Genomic DNA, 19,815 nt, shown 5'->3' on the forward strand with positions numbered 1-19,815 from the left:
AAGTACGGCAGGATTACATAATGGATACTGTGTATCCATTTCAAGGAGGGAAGCTCTGTATTTTAAACATACTGTTCAGTGAAGAAAAGAGGCAGCAGAACAGTGTTACTAGCATCATAAGAGGTGTGAAGAAAGAAAAAAGGGAATAATCTACCTCCGTTTGAAGATATATAGAATATTTCTTCAAGGATGCTGGAGAGATAACAGTGATAAGAATGGTTGCCCTCCAGGGAGGAAAACTGTAGCAAGGAACACAGGAGGAAGAGACTTCCTTTCCACTCTCTATCCTTTAGAATTGTGTGCCCTATGCAGGTAGAAACTATTAAAAAAAAATTTTTTTTTTTTGTAAAGAAGTAAAGACATAGTAGGATTTCTACATGAAATTACACTTAGTCTGCTTTCAAGGAGGCAGCCTTTCAACTAATAAAATATTTAAGGGCATTTACATATTTGCAGTGATGTCACATCTTATATTGGGTATGACTGTGGTCGGTTCAGTTTTACCACACGGACAGAGTAAATTCATTTGAACTTTTACCTCTCTCTTCCCTTTTCTAGAGGAAGAATTTAATATAATGTGTTCTGCAAGTTAACAGGCAAAACCATTATAAAGAAGCCAATAAAGAGAAGAAGGAGACAGAAGAGAAGACACCATTAGGACACAAACGTTTATGTGATTTTAGCCATTACAACAGTAGTTCAGAAATATCTCAAATGTTACATTGATATCATCAATAATACAAAAAGAAAAAAAAACCCAAATGACAGGCAACAGTGAAGAGCACCAGAGACCCAGCGCACACACCTAGAGAAGACCATGCTTCTTTCCTTCAACTGCCAAGAGATTTTCACCACTAAGCCCCCCTCCCCCGTGCTTTCCTTTTCCTCGACTTTCCCTAACCTGCTTTCAAGCGTGACTTTAAGCCTCATCCTCGCCCTCCTCCTCCTCGAACTCCCCCTGTTCGTCGGCCGTGGCGTCCTGGTACTGCTGGTACTCGGACACCAGGTCGTTCATGTTGCTCTCGGCCTCGGTGAACTCCATCTCATCCATGCCCTCGCCCGTGTACCAGTGCAGGAAGGCCTTGCGCCGGAACATGGCCGTGAACTGCTCCGAGATGCGCTTGAACAGCTCCTGGATGGCCGTGCTGTTGCCGATGAAGGTGGCCGACATCTTGAGGCCGCGCGGCGGGATGTCGCACACGGCCGTCTTCACGTTGTTGGGGATCCACTCGACGAAGTAGCTGCTGTTCTTGTTCTGCACGTTGAGCATCTGCTCGTCCACCTCCTTCATGGACATGCGGCCGCGGAAGATGGCGGCCACGGTCAGGTAGCGGCCGTGGCGCGGGTCGCAGGCGGCCATCATGTTCTTGGAGTCGAACATCTGCTGCGTGAGCTCGGGCACCGTGAGCGCGCGGTACTGCTGGCTGCCGCGGCTGGTGAGCGGCGCGAAGCCGGGCATGAAGAAGTGCAGGCGCGGGAAGGGCACCATGTTCACGGCCAGCTTGCGCAGGTCGGCGTTCAGCTGGCCCGGGAAGCGCAGGCAGGTGGTGACGCCGCTCATGGTGGCCGACACCAGGTGGTTGAGGTCTCCGTACGTGGGGGTGGTCAGTTTCAGGGTGCGGAAGCAGATGTCGTACAGGGCCTCGTTGTCGATGCAGTAGGTTTCATCGGTGTTCTCCACCAGCTGGTGCACCGACAGGGTGGCGTTATAGGGCTCGACCACCGTGTCGGACACCTTGGGCGAGGGCATGACGCTGAAGGTGTTCATGATGCGGTCTGGGTACTCCTCTCGGATCTTGCTGATGAGCAGCGTGCCCATCCCGGACCCCGTGCCGCCCCCCAGCGAGTGGGTCAGCTGGAAGCCCTGCAGACAGTCACAGCTTTCTGACTCTTTCCTCACCACGTCCAGGACCGAGTCCACGAGTTCGGCTCCCTCTGTGTAGTGGCCCTTCGCCCAGTTGTTGCCCGCACCACTCTGGCCTGCCAGAGGGAGAGACTTCATAAGGCACTGATGACTGGATTAAATTCTTTTTACCTTAGACCCCTTAATATAGATCAATGAGTCAGTGTTCAGATAAGATTATCTCAGATTACCACCCAAATGGCCAGACATTAAAATATTTGGTTATGGATATAATTATAAACAAGGAAGTCTAGGAATACCTGGCCATTAGAGGTTGAAAGGCAAATTTATTTTAGCTTATATTAAGACTGAATGGGCACACAACAGGATGTTCTTCATTCAGTACTTTCCCTTAGGTGGTCATACCCCTCCACCCCGAGCTGTACAGTGTCAAATGAGCCTCCCATGCCATCAGCCATGTCAGTGACTCACCAAACACGAAGTTGTCTGGCCTGAAAATCTGGCCGAAGGGTCCAGACCTGACCGAGTCCATGGTGCCCGGCTCCAGGTCCACCAGGATGGCCCGAGGTACATATTTGTTACCTGCAGGGAACACAGCTGGACTTAGATGTGCAGGCAGAGAGCTCTAAAGAGAAAGGCTCCCTCCCCCCTTTTGCAGGCACTACTGTTGTCCCCAAACAAAGAAGGACACAGAACCGATCAGATTCTCAAAGGCTTTGGTTGTGAACCGCCCACTGAAATCCTGCAGTGAAAGAGTGGGAATTCTAAATCCGCTAGTCCACTCTACCCTGGGGCCACACTCCTGGAGTTAGTCCTGGGGACAGGAGAGTAAAAAATTGAAGGGGGGGGGATGGTAAGGCAATTACCAGTGGCTTCATTGTAGTACACATTGATTCTCTCCAGCTGCAAATCACTGTCTCCATGGTAACTGCCAGTGGGGTCGATCCCATGCTCATCACTGATGACCTCCCAAAACTAAGACACAGAAAAAGTTTGCATTTAGACATGCCCTACCCCTCAAAGAGAGACCGAGTCTCACAATGAAAAGCCCTCGACTCAGTTCCAAAAACCCTAACTCTCAGGCAGCTGACCCGGCTCCGCCGCAAGGCTTGTATTGTGCAGGGTCAGAAAGTTGAAATTGGGCGTTTCCCCGGCGAACAGCTGCGGGCGGCAGGAGGCGGGGGTCTCTTCGGGTGGCGGGGCGGGGGGGGTGGGGTTGGTGCAGCAAAAGCTGCGGGCTCGCGCGGCCGCGGAGTTCCGCGCTCAGAGTCGCAGCTGCGGGAGGCGGCGGGCGGCGGGCGCGCAGGGACTCCCAGCGGCGCGGAGGGGGTGGGCTGGGGAGCAGGGACCGGAGGGACGGAAGGAGGGTGGTTTGAGATTCAAAGCACGTCCAGAGACCTCAAGACAATCGCTCTCCTCCCCTCCCCCACAGCTCGACTGGGGTTCGAACGGATAAAACCACTTCTCCCAGTGTCCCGGCCCCTCCCGTAAACGCGCGCGCACAGCCTCGGGGACACACCCGCGCCTTCTCCAGGCAAGCTTGTCTGGCCAAGTGAGGATCAGGGAGAAAGCGGGGAGCAAGGAGTGGCCGGGATTCCAAATGAGTTACAGCAAAAATGAAAGCGAGCTTCCTCCCCACCTCCAAATCGCCTCCGAGCCCACGCCCCACACGGCCGCACAAAGCTGCCGGGAAGGTCTGTGCTTGGGGAGTCCCGGGCCTGCTCAGGTCGAGGCTCGAGCCGAGGAACTCCGAGGGGCTACAGGCCAAGGCCCCCCCCCCCGACCCCGCCCCTCCCGGAGCGCCCACCTTAGCGCCGATCTGGTTGCCGCACTGGCCCGCCTGGATGTGCACGATCTCACGCATGGTGCTAGCTAGCTCCTTCTGGCCCTGGTCGGCTTCTGGTCAGTCTGTCCGTCCTCCCCTAAACACCCACTGCGGGGGTCACCGGCAAGGCGCTCGGGAACCGACTGTCTGAGAGCGCCGGCCCAGCGGACTCAGCCTTTTATGCAAGGAGGGTGGGGCGGCCCGCGTAGGCCGCGCCCCCAGCTCGAGCCCCCCAGTCCCCTTCGAGCTAGAGCTCTCCAGGCCCCGCTGACGTAATGCTCCGAGCCCAAAGGACCATCCTGGGGGCTGGACATTGGGCCCGCAGCCAATCAGCACAGGCTTGCGGACCGGGCGAGGAGTGGGGGTTTGGGGTAGTAGGGTGGAGGCGTGGGCATTGTCTAGGACTTGGGGCGGGGGGAGGTGGAAGAGCTGGGGATTGAGAATTGGGGGTAGGTGAAGGAGCTGAGGGCGGGAGGGTGGCGAAGCGAGGGCGACCCCTGGGGCAGGCCGGTGGTGGGGGGAGAGCTGGTGCTGCATGGGGGGAGCAGGGAGACTGGTGCAGGTGGAGAGGCCCTCAGGTGCGCTGTGCGCCGGGTGCTGGCAGGTGGAAGGGTAGAGGGGGGCGTAGGTCGCACTGTCAGCGCTGGTGGAGGCCCCTCATCGGCCAACGGCCGGGGATCCCTAAGCTACCCGCCCCTCGTGAGACCACTGCCTCTTTCCCCAACCCTAGAAGCCAGCGACTGTCCAGCCGCCGAACCCTGGTCACACAGAGCCTTGGGAGGACAGGCGAGCCCAGGAGAAAATGGTGTGTGATCAGGCTGTGGGGTCTGAAGAGCCGTGACCCCGGACCCCAAAGCCCAGGAGCCCCAGGGGGCCCTGCGCCCTGCCCCCAGCATCCGCCTGCTCTCTTTTGTCTCTGTCAAGGGCTCCTTGCTCCCTCTACTGCGGTTGCTGCATCCAGGGGTGGGGCAGCCTCCGCGCCCCCTTCAGCCCCATCCGACTCTCTTCAAGAGTCCCCAGCTCCCTGGCTGGTACCAAAGACCCCTCCACCTCGCGGGCTGGCTTTTTGTTCCTCCGGAGTGGATGGGGTGGGTGTGGCTGTCCGCGCACGGGTACTGTCCAGCGGTCAGAACAAGGGTGGGGTCCGGGGGGCGGGGCTGCGGCAGAACAAAGGGCTCACAAATGTGTGGGATACCTCCCACGTCTGAGTTTTTAAAAAATCACACCCCCGGCGCTCTCCCTCTCTGGGTTTGGTTCATCTATTGTCCAGGAAGGAAATGGGTTCCGCGGGTGATCATGGCCCACCGCACCGCTAACACTCTTCTCTTTCATCAGGTGCCGGACCCTGCGGCGGCCACGGGGTCCCCAACCTTCGTGCTGCCGATGAGGGTGAGGGACACGCCTAAAAACTGCGGCAGAGCGAGGGAGCAGCCACCCGAGACCCTGACGCGCACAAAGCGCGTGCGCAGACTCGGAGCACTGACACTTTCAAATCCACAGTTTCTAGGTGGTCGGAGGAGATGATCTCTTTGTTACTCTTCGTGTGTCTGTGTGTGAGGGGGGATGGGGAGAGGGTGCTCAACCTGCTTGCGTTCAAGGGTGGGAGCGGAAAGGGCGGCTGAAATACCGACCTGGAACCCGGCCCCTGCAATTCCGTGGGTGAAGCGCCCTTCCCCCTCTCGACTCGGGACGGGTCTTCTGCGAGGTGACGTGACCCCTTTTCATCCTCTGGCGAGAGGGGCCGCATGACCCGGGTTCCCGTGGGGGAGCGGAGCCTGCAGCTGTTGAGTGAGACCCTCCCAGAACTATCAGCAAGCTGTCACCGCCTTTCTTTCCCGCTGGGAGGTGGAAGGGGGGCTTTCAACTCAATTCCAGGGCACAAAGAGAAAGCCAGAGAACAAAAGCCCAGCCTCCCCCAAACACCCATGGCGCCCAGACTGAACCTTCGGGGCAGAATTCCCCGGACGCGGCTCCCCTTCTCGGGGTTGGGATGGGGTCGGGCGAGAGGCAGAGGAGCAGAAGGTCCGCCCACAGGCCCCACTTGAGGGTTCCAAGGACCCAGGACCCCGAGTTTCTAATCCAGCTCCTACAGACGCAGAAACGTCGAGGGTGAACGATTCCCAAGGTCCCACGGCAAGTTAAAAACAGGGCTCAGGCTGGAATCCCGTCTTCCAGGCGCCCCAGCCCTCGGGGAAGGTGACCACGTTCAGGCCGAAAGAGCTGTGGCTGGTGTCAGCACCCGGACCTGGGGATGGCGGCTCCGGTGGGAGCGAGCCGTGCGGGAAGGCCCCGCTGGGGCTGCACCCGCGCTCTGTGTAGACGCGCGCCCAGCAGTGAGCGCCTGGCTGCCAGCGCCAAGGTGCAACCCTGGCGCGCTGCGCTCCGGGGGATCTGCTCCAGGCCGGGAAATTTGAGCCGGCCGCCAGCCTCCCTCACCTAATGGTTTATTTTCTCAGCTTCGGTTTCAGAGCCAGATTGCCGCGGAGTGCCGGGTGAAAACGCGAGTGCGAGATTATGTGGATAAAAGGGCCCTTTCCTCTCCGGTTTATTTTAGGGGAGAATGCTTGGGATAGGGTGAGGCTGGAACTCACTCTTCTGAAAGCCCGGATGCCCTCCCTTTCATACATCTGCGGGTACTGTCGCCCACCCCAGCCTCTGCGGGGCCGGCACTCTTGTTAAGGGCTTTACGCCTCTCCATGCCCCCCCCTTCCCAATTTGGAATTATGCTGCTACACATTTTTATTTTCGCAAGAAGCTGATTTGGGGTCGGAAGGCTGAACGTTGATGACAGCCAAATCTTTCCCCGCTCTTTCCGTTTAACTGCCAATCCTTATCATTTTTATTCTGTACAGCTCCTGAGGGGAGGCTGGTAAGGGACCTCCAAAGCATAAATAGATCCGGCCTCAGTCGGGTCCTCCAAGCATTTCTTTTTGTGAATTATACACAATTCTTCTCCACCTAGGTCATTGTATACCAGATGTGAAAGGTGTCAGGACAATATATTTCACCATCACTTACAGGCTGTTAGCTTTAATGATGTACCAATATTCCTAAAATTTCCCTTTCCCAGACAGTTGTAGAAATAACGCAGCGTAAAATAAAATCCCACATTTATTCTATGCATAACCGATTAGGTGGCTGAGGTGAGTGAGATACCCCTGAAGCTATTAAAGTTGTATTTGCTCTCACAATATTCAGAGTATTTTCAATGGCAAATTCTCAAGTGATTTTGCATTTCTGTATGATTACACACAGAGTCATTGTTTTAATTAATTGAAGTCTGATTGGGAACATTGTACTGCTGATTTGGTAGTAAATTTTTAAAGCATTATTTTCTTAAAGCAAGATTTTTTTTTTTTTAAACACATTTACTGAAATTACAAGACATCTAGCTTTCGGATTTCCCGGCTGCCTGCCTGCATTCACCACTTGATACACAGCCCAAGCCGGGGTAGCCTGACAGCACACTCCTCGGCGAGCTGCAAGCGGTTTCCTAGGCAACCGACACTTGGCCAATGAATGAAGAGGAATTGAAAGAGACTGCCAATCCATCATTATTTCCTTTTTTCACTCTTCCCAAAACTCTCCAGCTAGAAATATTGGAAAGCTACCAAACCTAACATCGACGTAAAGGAGTCGAATGCCCAGAGGAAGAGGTCGCAGCCCCATAGTGTGACTGTGGCGAAGGAGATGGTGCATGGGCTTCCTGGGCCCCACCGAGACCTCTGCTTTCTCAGCTTTGTGACTCTCTCTGTTCCTGTGCCACTGTCCTCCCCCTTTCCTCTCCCAGGCCTTCCCCTCCCCCGATGAGAAGCTAGCAGCTCCCAGCAGAGCTGCCCTGGTGTTCTTTAGTCCAAGGGTTGCCGGGCTGTGAGTCTCAGAGCCCCTGTCCTTCCGAGGTCGTGGGGCTCCGGGGGGAGCAGCCGGCCCAGGTAACAAAAGACTAGAATGAGCAGGGAAAATTCTGAGTCCGTGAGTGCAGGGCAGTGCGGAAATATTTGCTTTTGTTCCTCGGTAAGGCCGGCTGTTTTTCCGTTGCCTGCGTTCGAATTTGAGTTCAAATGGCCTCAGTCCAGGCGGAGTGCTGAGCTTTCACCGAAGAGATTTGCCTTCTTTGTCAAACAAATGGGCAGAGGGGGTAGAACCCGGCTTTCCAAGGCACCGCCTCCCTAGTATAAGCCGGCTCTCCTCCCCCACAGTATCAGTGATCTGTAAGATCCTGGGGCTGGGGGAGGGCAAGCCAGAGAATGCTCGGTCTGGGAATCCTAGGTAAATGGCATTTCACCATACAGAGCCGGATGGTGTAGAAAACAGAAACAGAGTAGAAAGTACCCTTATATGGGAACATTACAAAATGCTAAGATTGACAGGGCGCCTCTTGCAAGGTGCAGTCCGTGAAATCGACGAATTTATAAATAAATCCCTTACGAAATGAATTGGGTACACACGCGCAGATAGGCTTCCGGAGCCATTTTCAGAGTTAATGCCAGACAGCTGTGGGGTAAGGTGGTTGCAGGTCTGCCACCCCACCTTAGAGGCTGTTCCACCCGCAGGGGCTGCTCACCAAGGTCTAGGTAGCGCTCCGTTGCTCTTCTACTTTTGCTCTTAGACCTTTGCTTGCCGTTTAAATAAAATTAAAACTGTATTGAGGGGCATCTGGGTGACTCAGTTAGTGAAGCCTCCGACTCTTGGTCTCAGCTCAGGTCTTGGTCTCGGGGTCATGAGTTCAATCCCCGTGTTTGGCTCCACGTTGGGCATGGAGCCTACTTAAAAACAAAACAAAACAAAACAAAAAACCCCTGTCTAATCAGATAGATACACACATACCTATGGTAACACCCTTTGTCTCCTGGATTGAGATGCCTGGTGGATATTAACTATGTCTTCATTGAAGAAAGAAACAGGGCAGCTTCTGAACAGGAACTCTTAAGGGCTTGGCATGCCCAGCCCACTTGTGAGTGCCACCACATACCTGCGGTACACTTTCAAGAAAGTAATGCATTAAGGGAACCTCCGGTAAAACTCACTACCTCTTTCAAAATAACCCCATAGAAAGGAAACTTATTAAAAGAGACTGTTTTTCATATATACCCAGAAGAATTGAAGGTAGAATTTCAAAGAGATCATGTTCACAGCAACATTATATACAACAGCTAAAAGGTGGAAGAACTCAAGTGTTCATTGACAGATGAAATAAAATGTGGCATACAGATACAGTGGAATATCACTCAGCCTTTAAAAAAAAAAGGAAATCCTGACATAACATGGAGGAACTTTGAAGGTATTAGGCTAAGGAAATAAACCAGCTATCAGAAGACAAATGCTATATGATTTCATGTATATGAGGTCCCTAGAATAGTCAAATTCATAGAGTCAGAAAGAACGGTGGGGGGGGGGGTCGGGAAAGACTGGTGGTCGCCAGGGGCTGAGAGGAAAGGGTAATGGGGAGTTCGTGTTTAATGGGGACAGAGTTTCAGTTTTGCAAGATGAAAAGAGCTCTGGAGATGGATGGTGGTGATGGTTGCACAGCATTTAGAGAATGTACTTAATGGTCACTGAGTTTACACTTAATAATGGCTAAGATGGCAAATGTTGTGTTTTGTGCATTTTACCACAATTAAAAATGAAAAAAACCAAACAAAACAGGATTAATTCTTAGTATCTCCTAAATATTAAGCGGTATTTTTTGTCTTGGTTCTAGTATAGTGCTCTAAGTTTCTCTGTAAAAGGTAGATAATGATAGAAAAATAGATAGATAGATAGATAGATAGATATTCTTAAAACCAATGTCAAGTATCATCATTTATCGCTCCTCCTTTTTCAGGTGAACTGAGGAGTCCGGGCCCTGGAGCCTGGACTGGAAGAAGTCACCGAAGGTTCTTGGTCTTGTCATAAGAATGAACTCAAGGACAGAATGAATTCAAGGACGCAGCACAGTCGATGACTAACAGAAGCAGGAAAGTTTATTAAAGTAAAAGGTACACTACAGAGCTCCAGCTGGAGAGTTGCTCACCCTGGGGGCTGGTTTCCTATCTTTTATTGATAGTTGTTAACCAGGGGGCAGAATATTCATTACTTGGGGCAGGAAGCAGGGAGGGTTTCATTGCTTTTTCTTCCTAATTTGGTCAGGGGTTTCCTGTCATCGCATCTGCCATCTTGGCCTGCCTGGTTTGATTGCCTTGTGGAGGGCTGGCAGGACAGGCCTCTGACCTTCCCAAGAGCTAGCCATGACTTCCTTGTTGCTGACTCCCCGCCACCCCCCATCCTGTTAGAGCCTATATAGCTACCTACTGTAACATTTCCCTGGGTCAATTTACTACTGAAAGTGATGTCAGAGACAACTAAACTAGTAATTGGACCATGGGATTTCTTCGCTCATACATCTCCACTGACTCCCTATAGCTTGTAGTGTCTGGTCCAAACTCTTAACATAGAATTCAGGTCCTTTGAATCTGGGTGTGACCCACCTTTCCAGGGTTACCAGCCACCCCTCCACCTAGACACAGTATATTCCAGGAGACTTGGACTTGCCCATTGCTCTCTTTTCTAGGCCATGTTCTCTGAGCCCCTGAGTCTCTGCTCATACTGTTCCCTCAACCTGGAATGAACCTCTCCTTTTCTTCTTCTGTTGACATTTCATTCATTCTTCATGACACAGCTCAACTATCTGTGTCCCCCAGTTGCCAGGAACAGTGAACTGCCTATGCTATGCACACCCAGAAGTTTCTTCCTACGCCTACTACAGGTTCTGCATTTATAACATGAAAGCAGTGGTCACCAAGCTTTTCCAGTAAAACAAGAAAAGTTGAGCATACATTCCCAATATATGTATATTTATTTATCATAAACTACATATGTGTATTGTTATAAGCCAGTATTTCAAGGTGTATATACTTAGTATGAGATACGTCATTAACGATACCAGGTGTTAATATTTCAAATACACTTTTCTAGAACTTTCCATCTTATTTTGGTCAACATCTTGCCATGCTTGAGTTCCTCATGGTTTTCTGACTTGGCAGTGGGCCTGACTAAAAGCTTGTAGAAGCAGCAGAGTGTCAGCTCTGCTATTTCCTTATGTGTCTGCATCATTAATATCATTCTTCACTTTGCAACTTCTTTGCTGTAGTGTTTTAAGCCTCTTGTCCATTTGCGAGGATCAGTGGAGCAAAATCTAGATAATATGATCAGTAAACCCACTGTCAATTTCTCTTTTATGGACCTCCCTTTCCAAGGACTGATGCACAACACGTGACCAGGAGACAGAAGAATCCTGTGAGGACACCAGTGTCATCTGGAACATTAACTATTTAAAGAGTAACTTATTTTTCTAGGAAATAAGTATAAAAAGGAGTTCTCATAGTTTCTCTTCACACTACAAAAGATGCTCTTGCCTGTCCCCCTCTGACCTTCGGATTAGATTAGAGTAAGTTCCATAGATGCCTCAGATTCCCCACTGGTTTGTGACTCCTTGATGGCAGGGACCATACCTTGTCTTATTAGCCTTTGTCTCTCCCACGTTGCCTGGAACTAAGTATAGGCAAACAACAACTAGTCCTTGAATAAATAAAGTACCTCAAATAGAGTAGATGGCCACCAGAAAAAGCCTGGTTCATTCGTTTCTTTCTTTCTCTCTCTCTCTTTCTTTCTTTCTTTCTTTCTTTCTTTCTTTCTTTCTTTCTTTCTTTCTTTCTTTCTTTCTTTCTTTCTTTCTTTCTTAAGATTTTATTTATTTGTCAGATAGAGGGGTAGAGAGGGCACAAGCAGGGAGAGTGGCAGGCAGAGGGAGAAGCAGGCTCCCCGCTGAGGAAGGAGCCCGATACGGGACTCGATCCCAGGACCCTGGGATCATGACCTGAGCCGTAGGCAGACGCTTAACCGACTGAACCACCCAGGCGTCCCAACCTGGTTATTTCTAACTTGAAGGAAGAGCTATGCTGCAGGTTAGTAGTAAGAAACTGTCCTCCTTCTTCATCATTACCTCCCAGCCCAGCCAGGTTAAGTCCCATCCTTCTCAGATTCTGCTGTTCCAGCTGCATGGTGGATACTGTTCCAGAAAATGGGGCCTTCTCTGGAATGATCTTTTAATTCCCTCCAAGCAGCTGCCCAGTCCTTCTCTTGCATTTGCACCCTCTCTTATCCACATTGGTAATGCATGACTGACATTCCTGGGGAAGACTACCTAATAGGGCAGAAAGGAAGGAGAGAAGGAGCTCAGTTCTTAGAAATCAGCATTGATTGATTGACTGTGCCTTCTTTCTCAGCATATAAATCAGGGGACTTAATCACATAGCTATCTTCATGAGCAGGTTTGGAGATGAAAGAACAAAGTGGGTTTTCCCCTTCCTAAAAGGAGGAGGAAAAACAAAAATGCAAATCCCATCTTTCATGAACTTAGGGGAAAGATGAAACAGTCAATATCAACTTTCTAGACCTTACTGGCAAAGAAAGAATCCTTAGGGCAACCCAGAAAAAAGATCAAGTCTTTCATAAAGGTAGAAAAAATACAGTTGTCCCAGACTTTTCCAAAAATATTCAACGCTAAAAGATAAGAGAACAATTCTTGTAAAATTTTCAAAGACAGTATGTCCCAATATTTGTGTATTCAGTTACACTGCCTTTTAATTTTAAAGGTAACAGATATTTTTGAACATGGAAAAACTAAAGAAATATTGTATCTATGAGTCATTTTGTGGGAAAAGAAGGAGATCCCAGAGAATGTAGAAATTGATCTTAGAAAGGTTGGCTTTCTGGTAGCTTGTGACCTAGGAGATGGTGAACAGTACCTCTGAATATAGCCTAGAAACAAACATGGCAATCCTTCAGATGGGGGAAGTTCGGCTCCTTCAGTGAAGGATGTTGGAAATGCTACTCCAAGATGCTGGTGGTGACCCTGGCCGAGGGCCTGAGGCTGCCAGACCTTCGAGTCCCCTGCAAACTGGAATTATTACCCCCTCACAGGGAACTGGTTGTTGACCAGTTTATTCTCGAAGCTCCTTCTGCCACAAGGAGCAGAAAATATCAAGTGATGGAACAGCAGACTGCCACAGACGGTCAAAAAGATCACGGGACAAAATAAATCCTTAACAAATCGTAAGATTTCAGACAGAAGATCAAAGCAACAAAGGTACCTTTGGAAGAACTCAGTAGGCAAAATAAGAGTCTGTCTGAGGTGAGTGGCTTCAATGACATGGTCAGAAGGCTTGAAGAAAGGAATCACATTGCAGCAGAAAATCTGCTTCTTTGACAACTGAAGACAAATGCCATGTAGAGACACAGGACAAGCTATTGGGAAGTTGAAACTCTACAGAAACATCACATTTTTATAGGGAATTTTGTAAAACTTTCAGAGGCAAAAGTACACTGTAATGAAGCTAAACTGGCAAAGAAAAGATGACGTCTGAACTCCACCAGGCTTAAGAAGAAAATGACTAAATTTAAGAGAAATATGGAGCAGTTATTGTGGAAAATGACTGGAATAAGGAACACCCTGGGCTCAGCAGACTAACAATATTATACGGGAACTCTTAGAAAGATGTCTAAGAAGACTTGCTCACAGAGGGAAGGAAATTAAAACTTTAAATCATTACATTGTGCGGTTGAAACAGAGGCAGATCACTGGAGTGGGTTTTTTTTTTTTTTTAAATCAGAGAAGGAGGAAGATGAAGGGCTCATAGACAAATCTTTGCTAAGTCCTTTGTTGCCAACATGAGCTGACTGGTGAGGGGTCATCTAGGCATGCCATGTGGCCACAATTCTGCTGGAAAGCAAAGCACAGCATCAGAAAGTGCAGATCCTTATGACCTCTAGCTAGAGAAATCCATGGTTCTAAAAAAGCAGCTGATTCATGACTGGTATAAATAGGAAAAGAAACAACGGAAGTTACCAGCTGCAGAAGTGAAAACTTACAAGCAGGGGAATGAAGACACGTTGAATGAATTATGGCCAACAGAGACATCTGATAAAACCCCAGACTGTTCTTCATGGTGAGAAAGATCATGACAGCTGGTCCACTGCTCTCGCTGGAGTGGTAGGGGAAATATGCTGGCCTGGGAGAGAAATTCATGCAGCTAAACCAGGACGCCCAGAGAGAAATCCTCTCCACCCTGCTCCTCTGGGGCACCCACTGAACTGAGGCACACAAGCTCTGCCCCACACCCACATGGGTGATGTATCCATAGCTCTGACTTTCTCTTCTCTGATGGAAGAGATACGCCCGTGATCATCAGTGGATGGTCCTGGGTGAATCATATGAAGTTTCTAGAACAAAATTTCCTAGGACATGGGCTCCAGGAGCCTTCATCAAGAAACCCAAGAAACCTCTTCCCTTTTACAGTGATGAGTTTCAAAGGTAATGCTGGTGTCGGAGTGCCTGGATTTTCAATGGGAAGTTGCCCATGGAGTCCCCTTGGACAGCTCGTCCCTGCAGGTGGCTTCTGGGCCTCTGTGACCTCTTCCACATCTCATTCCTGTGGGGCTTCTCCTCAAGACTTAGGGAATATCACACACTTGAAGCAGGCTTTCCCATGGACTTAAGGACATGTCTTCCGGCCCTGAAGAGAGGCCACCTCTTAGAATCGAGGCCCTCACATACTCTTCTTCTGACCCGAGAAGACCACTCCACCTGCAGCCCAGCCCAGGACAAGGGACAATTTGTCTCCACCTTTTGCAAGATTCAGGAATGTCTTCAGGCTCCAGACCTGACCCTCTTACCATGGCTCGTCGTAGGACAACTCACAGGCCTCTCTCAGACCTTCACCACAACAATGAACAGACTGTTGGAAACATCCCTTAGGCTTCAACCCATTTCCACTGTACTATTTTTATTGGATTTTTTATTTGCTTAGGCTGCCCTAAACAAATCGTGCATTTTGAGCCACAAATAAGGAAGACTCTGATGGTACAGCTGCCGGCTCTATGATCCAACCATCTTGTTTGGGTTACTATAATTTGAGTAACTAGCAAAGTAGTGTAAACATTATGAAAACATTACCAAAAGGAAATAACTTTAATAAATATTTTTAAAGTTCAGAAATGTCAAGGTACTGGAAAATGGAGGAAGAAAACCTTACTGTAATTAGAAGTGTGGTGAGGAGGTCCTCTCCTCCACTAGCGTCCCCCTCACTCAGCAAACAAGGGGTCTGGGGTGCCACCACCCATGACTCGTCCCTTTGTACCACTCGTCGCCTTGATCCTAGAAATGGTTTGACGTCACATGTGCTCAGACCCGACAGTGGTAACACATGGCTACTTTAAAGGTGCACGAACTTCTGCGACCCAGTTTTCCTCAGGATCAGAAGAACCCAGTGAGTGTAGGTTAGGCCACAGTGGGAGGTGAGGTAGGGACAACTTGATTCTAGGTGTAGGACCAAGTGTGATATACTGGTGCTTTCCCTAGGTAGGCAGAGGAAAAAGACCTGGTAGGCTTTCCAAGGAAAATGGGATGGCCCCATTCTCCTCCTCCAGGTGAACTAGGAAACCCATGGTAAGACCCTTAGGGCCTTTGGAAGCACAGTTGACCCTTGAACCCCACAGCACAGGTTTGAACTGTGGGGGTCCACTTACATGTGGGTTTTTTCCCCTAATAAATACAGTGCAGTACTCTCAATAGATTTTCTCTTCCTTAGAATTTTCTGAATAACGTTTTCTTCTCTCTAGCTTACTTTATTGTAAGAATGAAGTATATAATACATGGGACAAACAAAATATGTGTTAATCGATTGTTTATGCTGTTGGTAAGGCTTCCAGGTAGCTATTAGTCATTAAGTTTTTTGGGAGTCCTTAACCACCCTGTGTTGTTTAAGTGCCAATTGCATTGTGTTCCGGCTGGGCACACCCAGTCCATCTTTAAAACTTTACAGGCCACTAGGTTCATCCAAGAAATATTTACTGTGTGCCAAGCAGTGTTCTGGGCACCAGAAGGACAGCAGTGCGTGAATCAGCCATAAATCCCCGCCCTCCTGGGACTAGCACAGCACTTAGCTTTGCCAACTTTCTTCCTTATTTCCTTTCTCCTTCGTTAGTGTTTTTCATCCCATTTTGATTCTTTTCCATATTTTCTTCTTTTCTCTGCTAAGTAACATGGGTGATGAGAGGGAGTAATTAAAGGTTACAAAGGACGTAGGTGGCATTGTAATAACACCATGTCCATGTCTGGGACAGCTGATTACATAGGGGCAGTCCGGGTTATCCAATCTCCCTGCTGCTTTCGGTAAGGACAGGGTTCCAGCCTCTAATCCGGCTTCCCTTCCTCCCCCACCCCCACTGTTCTATTCCCCCCGCCCCCTCTTTTCTCTATCTGAATGACTTTAGATTACCTGGTAGAGGAAAATGAAGTGACTGATCCTGGAATCTCATTGAAAACAAAGAAACAAACCATCAGCCTAAAAATTGGTGTCTTTAGTTATTATAGAATCGTCACTAGGTTTCTGAGAAAATCATGTTGGGAAACCCAGAATAAACAGCACTCCCCACCACCACCCAAAAAATTACTCCTTTATTGAATAGCTGAAGGCAGGACAGAGTGAAGTTTCGGTGTTAAATGAATTCTGCCCGCTGGGTTCTTCCATAGATCAGATCACACAGGAAGACAAGGGTGAATCCCAGACACACTTACTCATTGTCGGCTTAGCCCGTGGAAGCTTTTTTGGGAGGAAGGTCTTCTTATCAGGCAACGATTTTTACAATGACAAATTGATTCGGAACACAACAAGAGGCAGCTTAAGTCACCAAGAAGGAGAGTGGCCCATCCAAATTTGCTTCCTCAGCCTTTCACTGACCAGCTGGGAGACCTTGAACAAGTCAGTCAACCTGTCCCCCCAGTGCATCTTTCATCTGTAGATGGGAATAATAAGAATAATAATGTGCTTTCTTGAGATGAGATAGCATCACCATGTGCTTTGAACTCTTCCCAGCTTGGCACCAAGGGGTCCTGGTGTGACCTTACAACCACAGTGGTAACACATTTCAGCTGGATTAACATGGCCCGTGGAGCCACACGCTGGAATTTAACTTTGTTGAGTCTCTATTCTTTTATACCCGTGGCCTGCACAAATGCAACACAGATTGGATTGAAAATTGTTCATTTGGTCTCATTGAAATTTGCTTTTTTTCCTTTTTGCTCCATGATTGTCAGTCTCTAGTTACTGAGTAAGTGCTATTGCAGAGAGAGGGTAGGTATGTGGTTTCACCAAACTTGCAATTTTGTCGCACGCATGCGTGTGTGTTCACACGCAGACTGCACATGGCTAGCTTCAGTTCTGCTTGACCTTCAGCCTTGTCCTCTGCAGCGGAGATGCGTCTCTAATCTTATGTGTATGAAATATTTTCATTTCCTTGGTTTTAATAAACTGTTTCCTTAAGCTAAATTGCGCCGTAAGTAAACGTACAACGGAATACCACTGTCCCGGCCATGTTTCAACACATAATCCAACTCAAACCTTTGTTCATCAGTGACTTAATGACTCCTACTTTTTTCAGGTCTCTCCACCTACTATGCTTTATTTTTTTTCCATTTAGTATGTACTCTCTTTCCCTATAATCCCAGTATCCAGCACTGCTTTATGATACTTTCAGACTCCTGTCTGGTCAAACCCCAAGTCCTTCCTCCATCCATAAAGGGTGATTTCTTGCTTTAAGAGAGATGGATTATTTGGGTGTGCAGGCCTGCCCTGAGTTTGACTCCAGGGTGAAGTCAGGCCATGCTGCCTCCATATCGCTCACTAAGCTCTCCCTCTTTCTCTGCATGGGACTCAGGAGCAACTTAGAGTTTTATGTCCCCGGAGCAACACCCGTGGCAAGATCCCTGATGGGAGAGGTGTGCTATTCTCCTGTGAAGTCCCAGACGGGTGAGTATGAGAGCCCAGTTGGAAAAGCTGAGGCCTCAGAATACAGAACATTCGCTGGCAGAACACTTATAGAAGACATGCATGGGGGCGCCTGGGTGGCTCAGTCGTTAAGCGTCAGCCTTCGGCTCAGGTCATGATCCCAGGGTCCTGGGATCAAGCCCCTCATGGGGCTCCCTGCTCAGCGGCGAGTCTGCTTCTCCCTCTACCCCTCCCCCCTACTTGTGTTCCCTCTCTCGCTGTGTTTCTCTCTGTTAAATAAATAAATAAAATCTTAAAAAAAAAAAAAAAGAAAAGACATTCATGTAAGGTTTAGATCTGTAAACAAACCCTAAGAGCTCTTTGTCACTCTGCAAGCCCGGAAAGTGTCCATGTTCCCACATTCAAGGTGTGCATACCGCCTTTGCAAGCCCCCTTTGCTACATTCCAGCCACCCAGAGAGAGAGAGAGTGCAAATCTCTCCGGGTCTCAAATGCAAATTCATGAAAGGGATTCTATTGGCTCGGGTCTCCAGCCTGGAGGCTCAGAGCCCCCAGGTGAGCAGGGCAAGGAGTCCACTGAGATAACCTTGAGTTGGTGGGGAGGGGTGGGCTTTTCTGTAGAAGCATGCATTGGGGTGGGTGCCGGTGACCACACGGGGGGTTTTTATTTGTGGCCGTGAGTAGACAGTGCACCCTACCATACAAGCCAGATTATGGATCCCATAGCTTATGCCTTTACCCACTATTAGAGTTTGAAGAGTCTAGCAACTTTCGGAAGGCCTGTAAAAGACCTCTGCTCTGAGCCCTACCTTAGCGACGAAGTTTTGAAAGATACAAGAGGAGTCAGAGAAGGTGCTTCTTCTGCTCTAGGGTCATCTCCCACCTGCTGCAAGAATTTCCGTGGTGTACATTTGGGTGGGATGGATCAGCAGGAGGGCAGCGTTCGGGCAGCTTGCCCATCCTTCAGCCTCAGATGGACTTTGATCCAGGAATGGCTTAGCATCCATCCCAGAGGGTATGGACCTCTTTCCGCATGGGCTGGTCAGCATGTGCATCGGGTATGTATGCTATGTAGAGAAGTTTCATTGCTGTTGATGTTGTTGTGGGTCTAGAAATCAGGCCCAGTCAGAGGCCCGGAGGGAAGGGGCAGGCCAGACGGAATATAAGAGAAGTAACAGGTCCAAGGAGCCTGTGACTAAGTTACATTCTCTTTAACCTGGAGGGAAGCCTTCCATCCACTTCCAAGGGGAGCCCAGACTGCATGAGTGAAGCCAGAGAGCAGAGTGCGAAAAGCACCGGGAATGGAATCAAACAGCAAATCACACGGTAAAACTAGGGAAGATTAGTACCTCCCCCATTGCTCCCGTGAGCACCTCACGCTCCAAGCACAGTTATGGACGCGGGGTAGGCGCCCACTGGTGGGTAACTACTCCCTGCGTTGTTCTATTGCAGGGCGGGAGGTCGTCCGATGTGCCAAGATGCTTGGGGAAAACATTTGGGCTTCAGACCTGCAAACGGCAACCCCTGTCTCAATGCTGTTGGCAGGAAAGACAGGACAAGGGAGTTGAGCAGGGTAAGTGGGAAAGGCACAGACTGACTTCTCCTCTCTCAGCCCAGCATCTGTGGTGGGCCTGTGAGCAAGTTACTTCACCTTTGACCTTTGGCCTCCTCAGCCTCCGGATGAGACAATAAGGTCTCCTCGAGGCACTGCATGGGGGCCAGAGCACAAACCAGAGGCCATCATTATGATCAATAGCTTGATGGCTGCATTTTATGGACTGAGATTGGCCGTAAAGAAGACGTTTCAGGAGGAGACATACTAAAGTTTGGGGGGAATACTGAAGGGGCCAGAATTCATTAGATAAGTTCTTAGGCAAAGGCAATACATAAAACAGTTGCCTTTAAAGGCCTCCTGCTCTCTGATTCAGTGTACAAATACACACAAAGACAGGAGTGAATAGATTCTTAAGCTGTTGAAGGCTGGATTCAAAAAAACTTTTCAGATCATAGGTGTTCAGCTCGATGCACGTCCTAGTGAACACTACCAGCTTTCCAGAAGCCCCTCGGTGTTCTCTCTCTCACCCCTGTCCTGAAACTTTAACTGCCGCCCTGACCTCTAGCACTGGGGCTCAGTTTCATCGTATTGGGTCTTTGGAGAAATAGACTCTGACAGTGTGTGCTCTTTTATGCCTTGCTTCCTTTTGTGAGATTCATTCATCCTGAATGTGTGCACACTTTCACACACACCTCCCACACGTTCTCAGCTCCTTTGGGCCGAGCCGCCAGGAATGGTGGGCTGAG

General features: G+C 49.3%; 1 protein-coding gene and 1 long non-coding RNA gene across 2 annotated transcripts; one reads left to right on the top strand and one right to left on the bottom strand.

The window, feature by feature from the left end:
- Positions 1-644: 644 nt before the first annotated feature.
- Positions 645-3,848, bottom strand: LOC113927124 (tubulin beta-2B chain). The gene is made up of 4 exons (XM_035728502.1): positions 3,672-3,848; positions 2,731-2,839; positions 2,336-2,446; positions 645-1,980 (listed from the first exon to the last, which is right to left on the bottom strand). Exons 1-4 carry the CDS (start codon positions 3,726-3,728, stop codon positions 920-922), a joined length of 1,338 nt encoding a protein of 445 aa, XP_035584395.1. The 5' UTR covers positions 3,729-3,848; the 3' UTR covers positions 645-919.
- A 256-nt stretch (positions 3,849-4,104) lies between these two features.
- Positions 4,105-5,078, top strand: LOC113927126. The gene is made up of 3 exons (XR_003521508.1): positions 4,105-4,138; positions 4,420-4,494; positions 5,025-5,078. It is a non-coding gene; the product is annotated as an uncharacterized LOC113927126 (long non-coding RNA).
- The last annotated feature ends 14,737 nt before the right edge of the window (positions 5,079-19,815 follow it).

Source organism: Zalophus californianus, chromosome 7, assembly GCF_009762305.2.
Source record: "Zalophus californianus isolate mZalCal1 chromosome 7, mZalCal1.pri.v2, whole genome shotgun sequence".
Taxonomy (NCBI): Eukaryota; Metazoa; Chordata; class Mammalia; order Carnivora; family Otariidae; genus Zalophus; species Zalophus californianus.

Coding starts and splice junctions, on each gene's coding strand:
- LOC113927124 (XM_035728502.1), bottom strand. CDS start 3,728: ATGCGTGAGATCGTGCACATCCAGGCGGGCCAGTGCGGCAACCAGATC. Junction 2,840..3,671: donor GCAACCAGATCGGCGCTAAG/GTGGGCGCTCCG, acceptor TCTGTGTCTTAG/TTTTGGGAGGTCATCAGTGA. Junction 1,981..2,335: donor GCCAGACAACTTCGTGTTTG/GTGAGTCACTGA, acceptor TCCCTCTGGCAG/GCCAGAGTGGTGCGGGCAAC.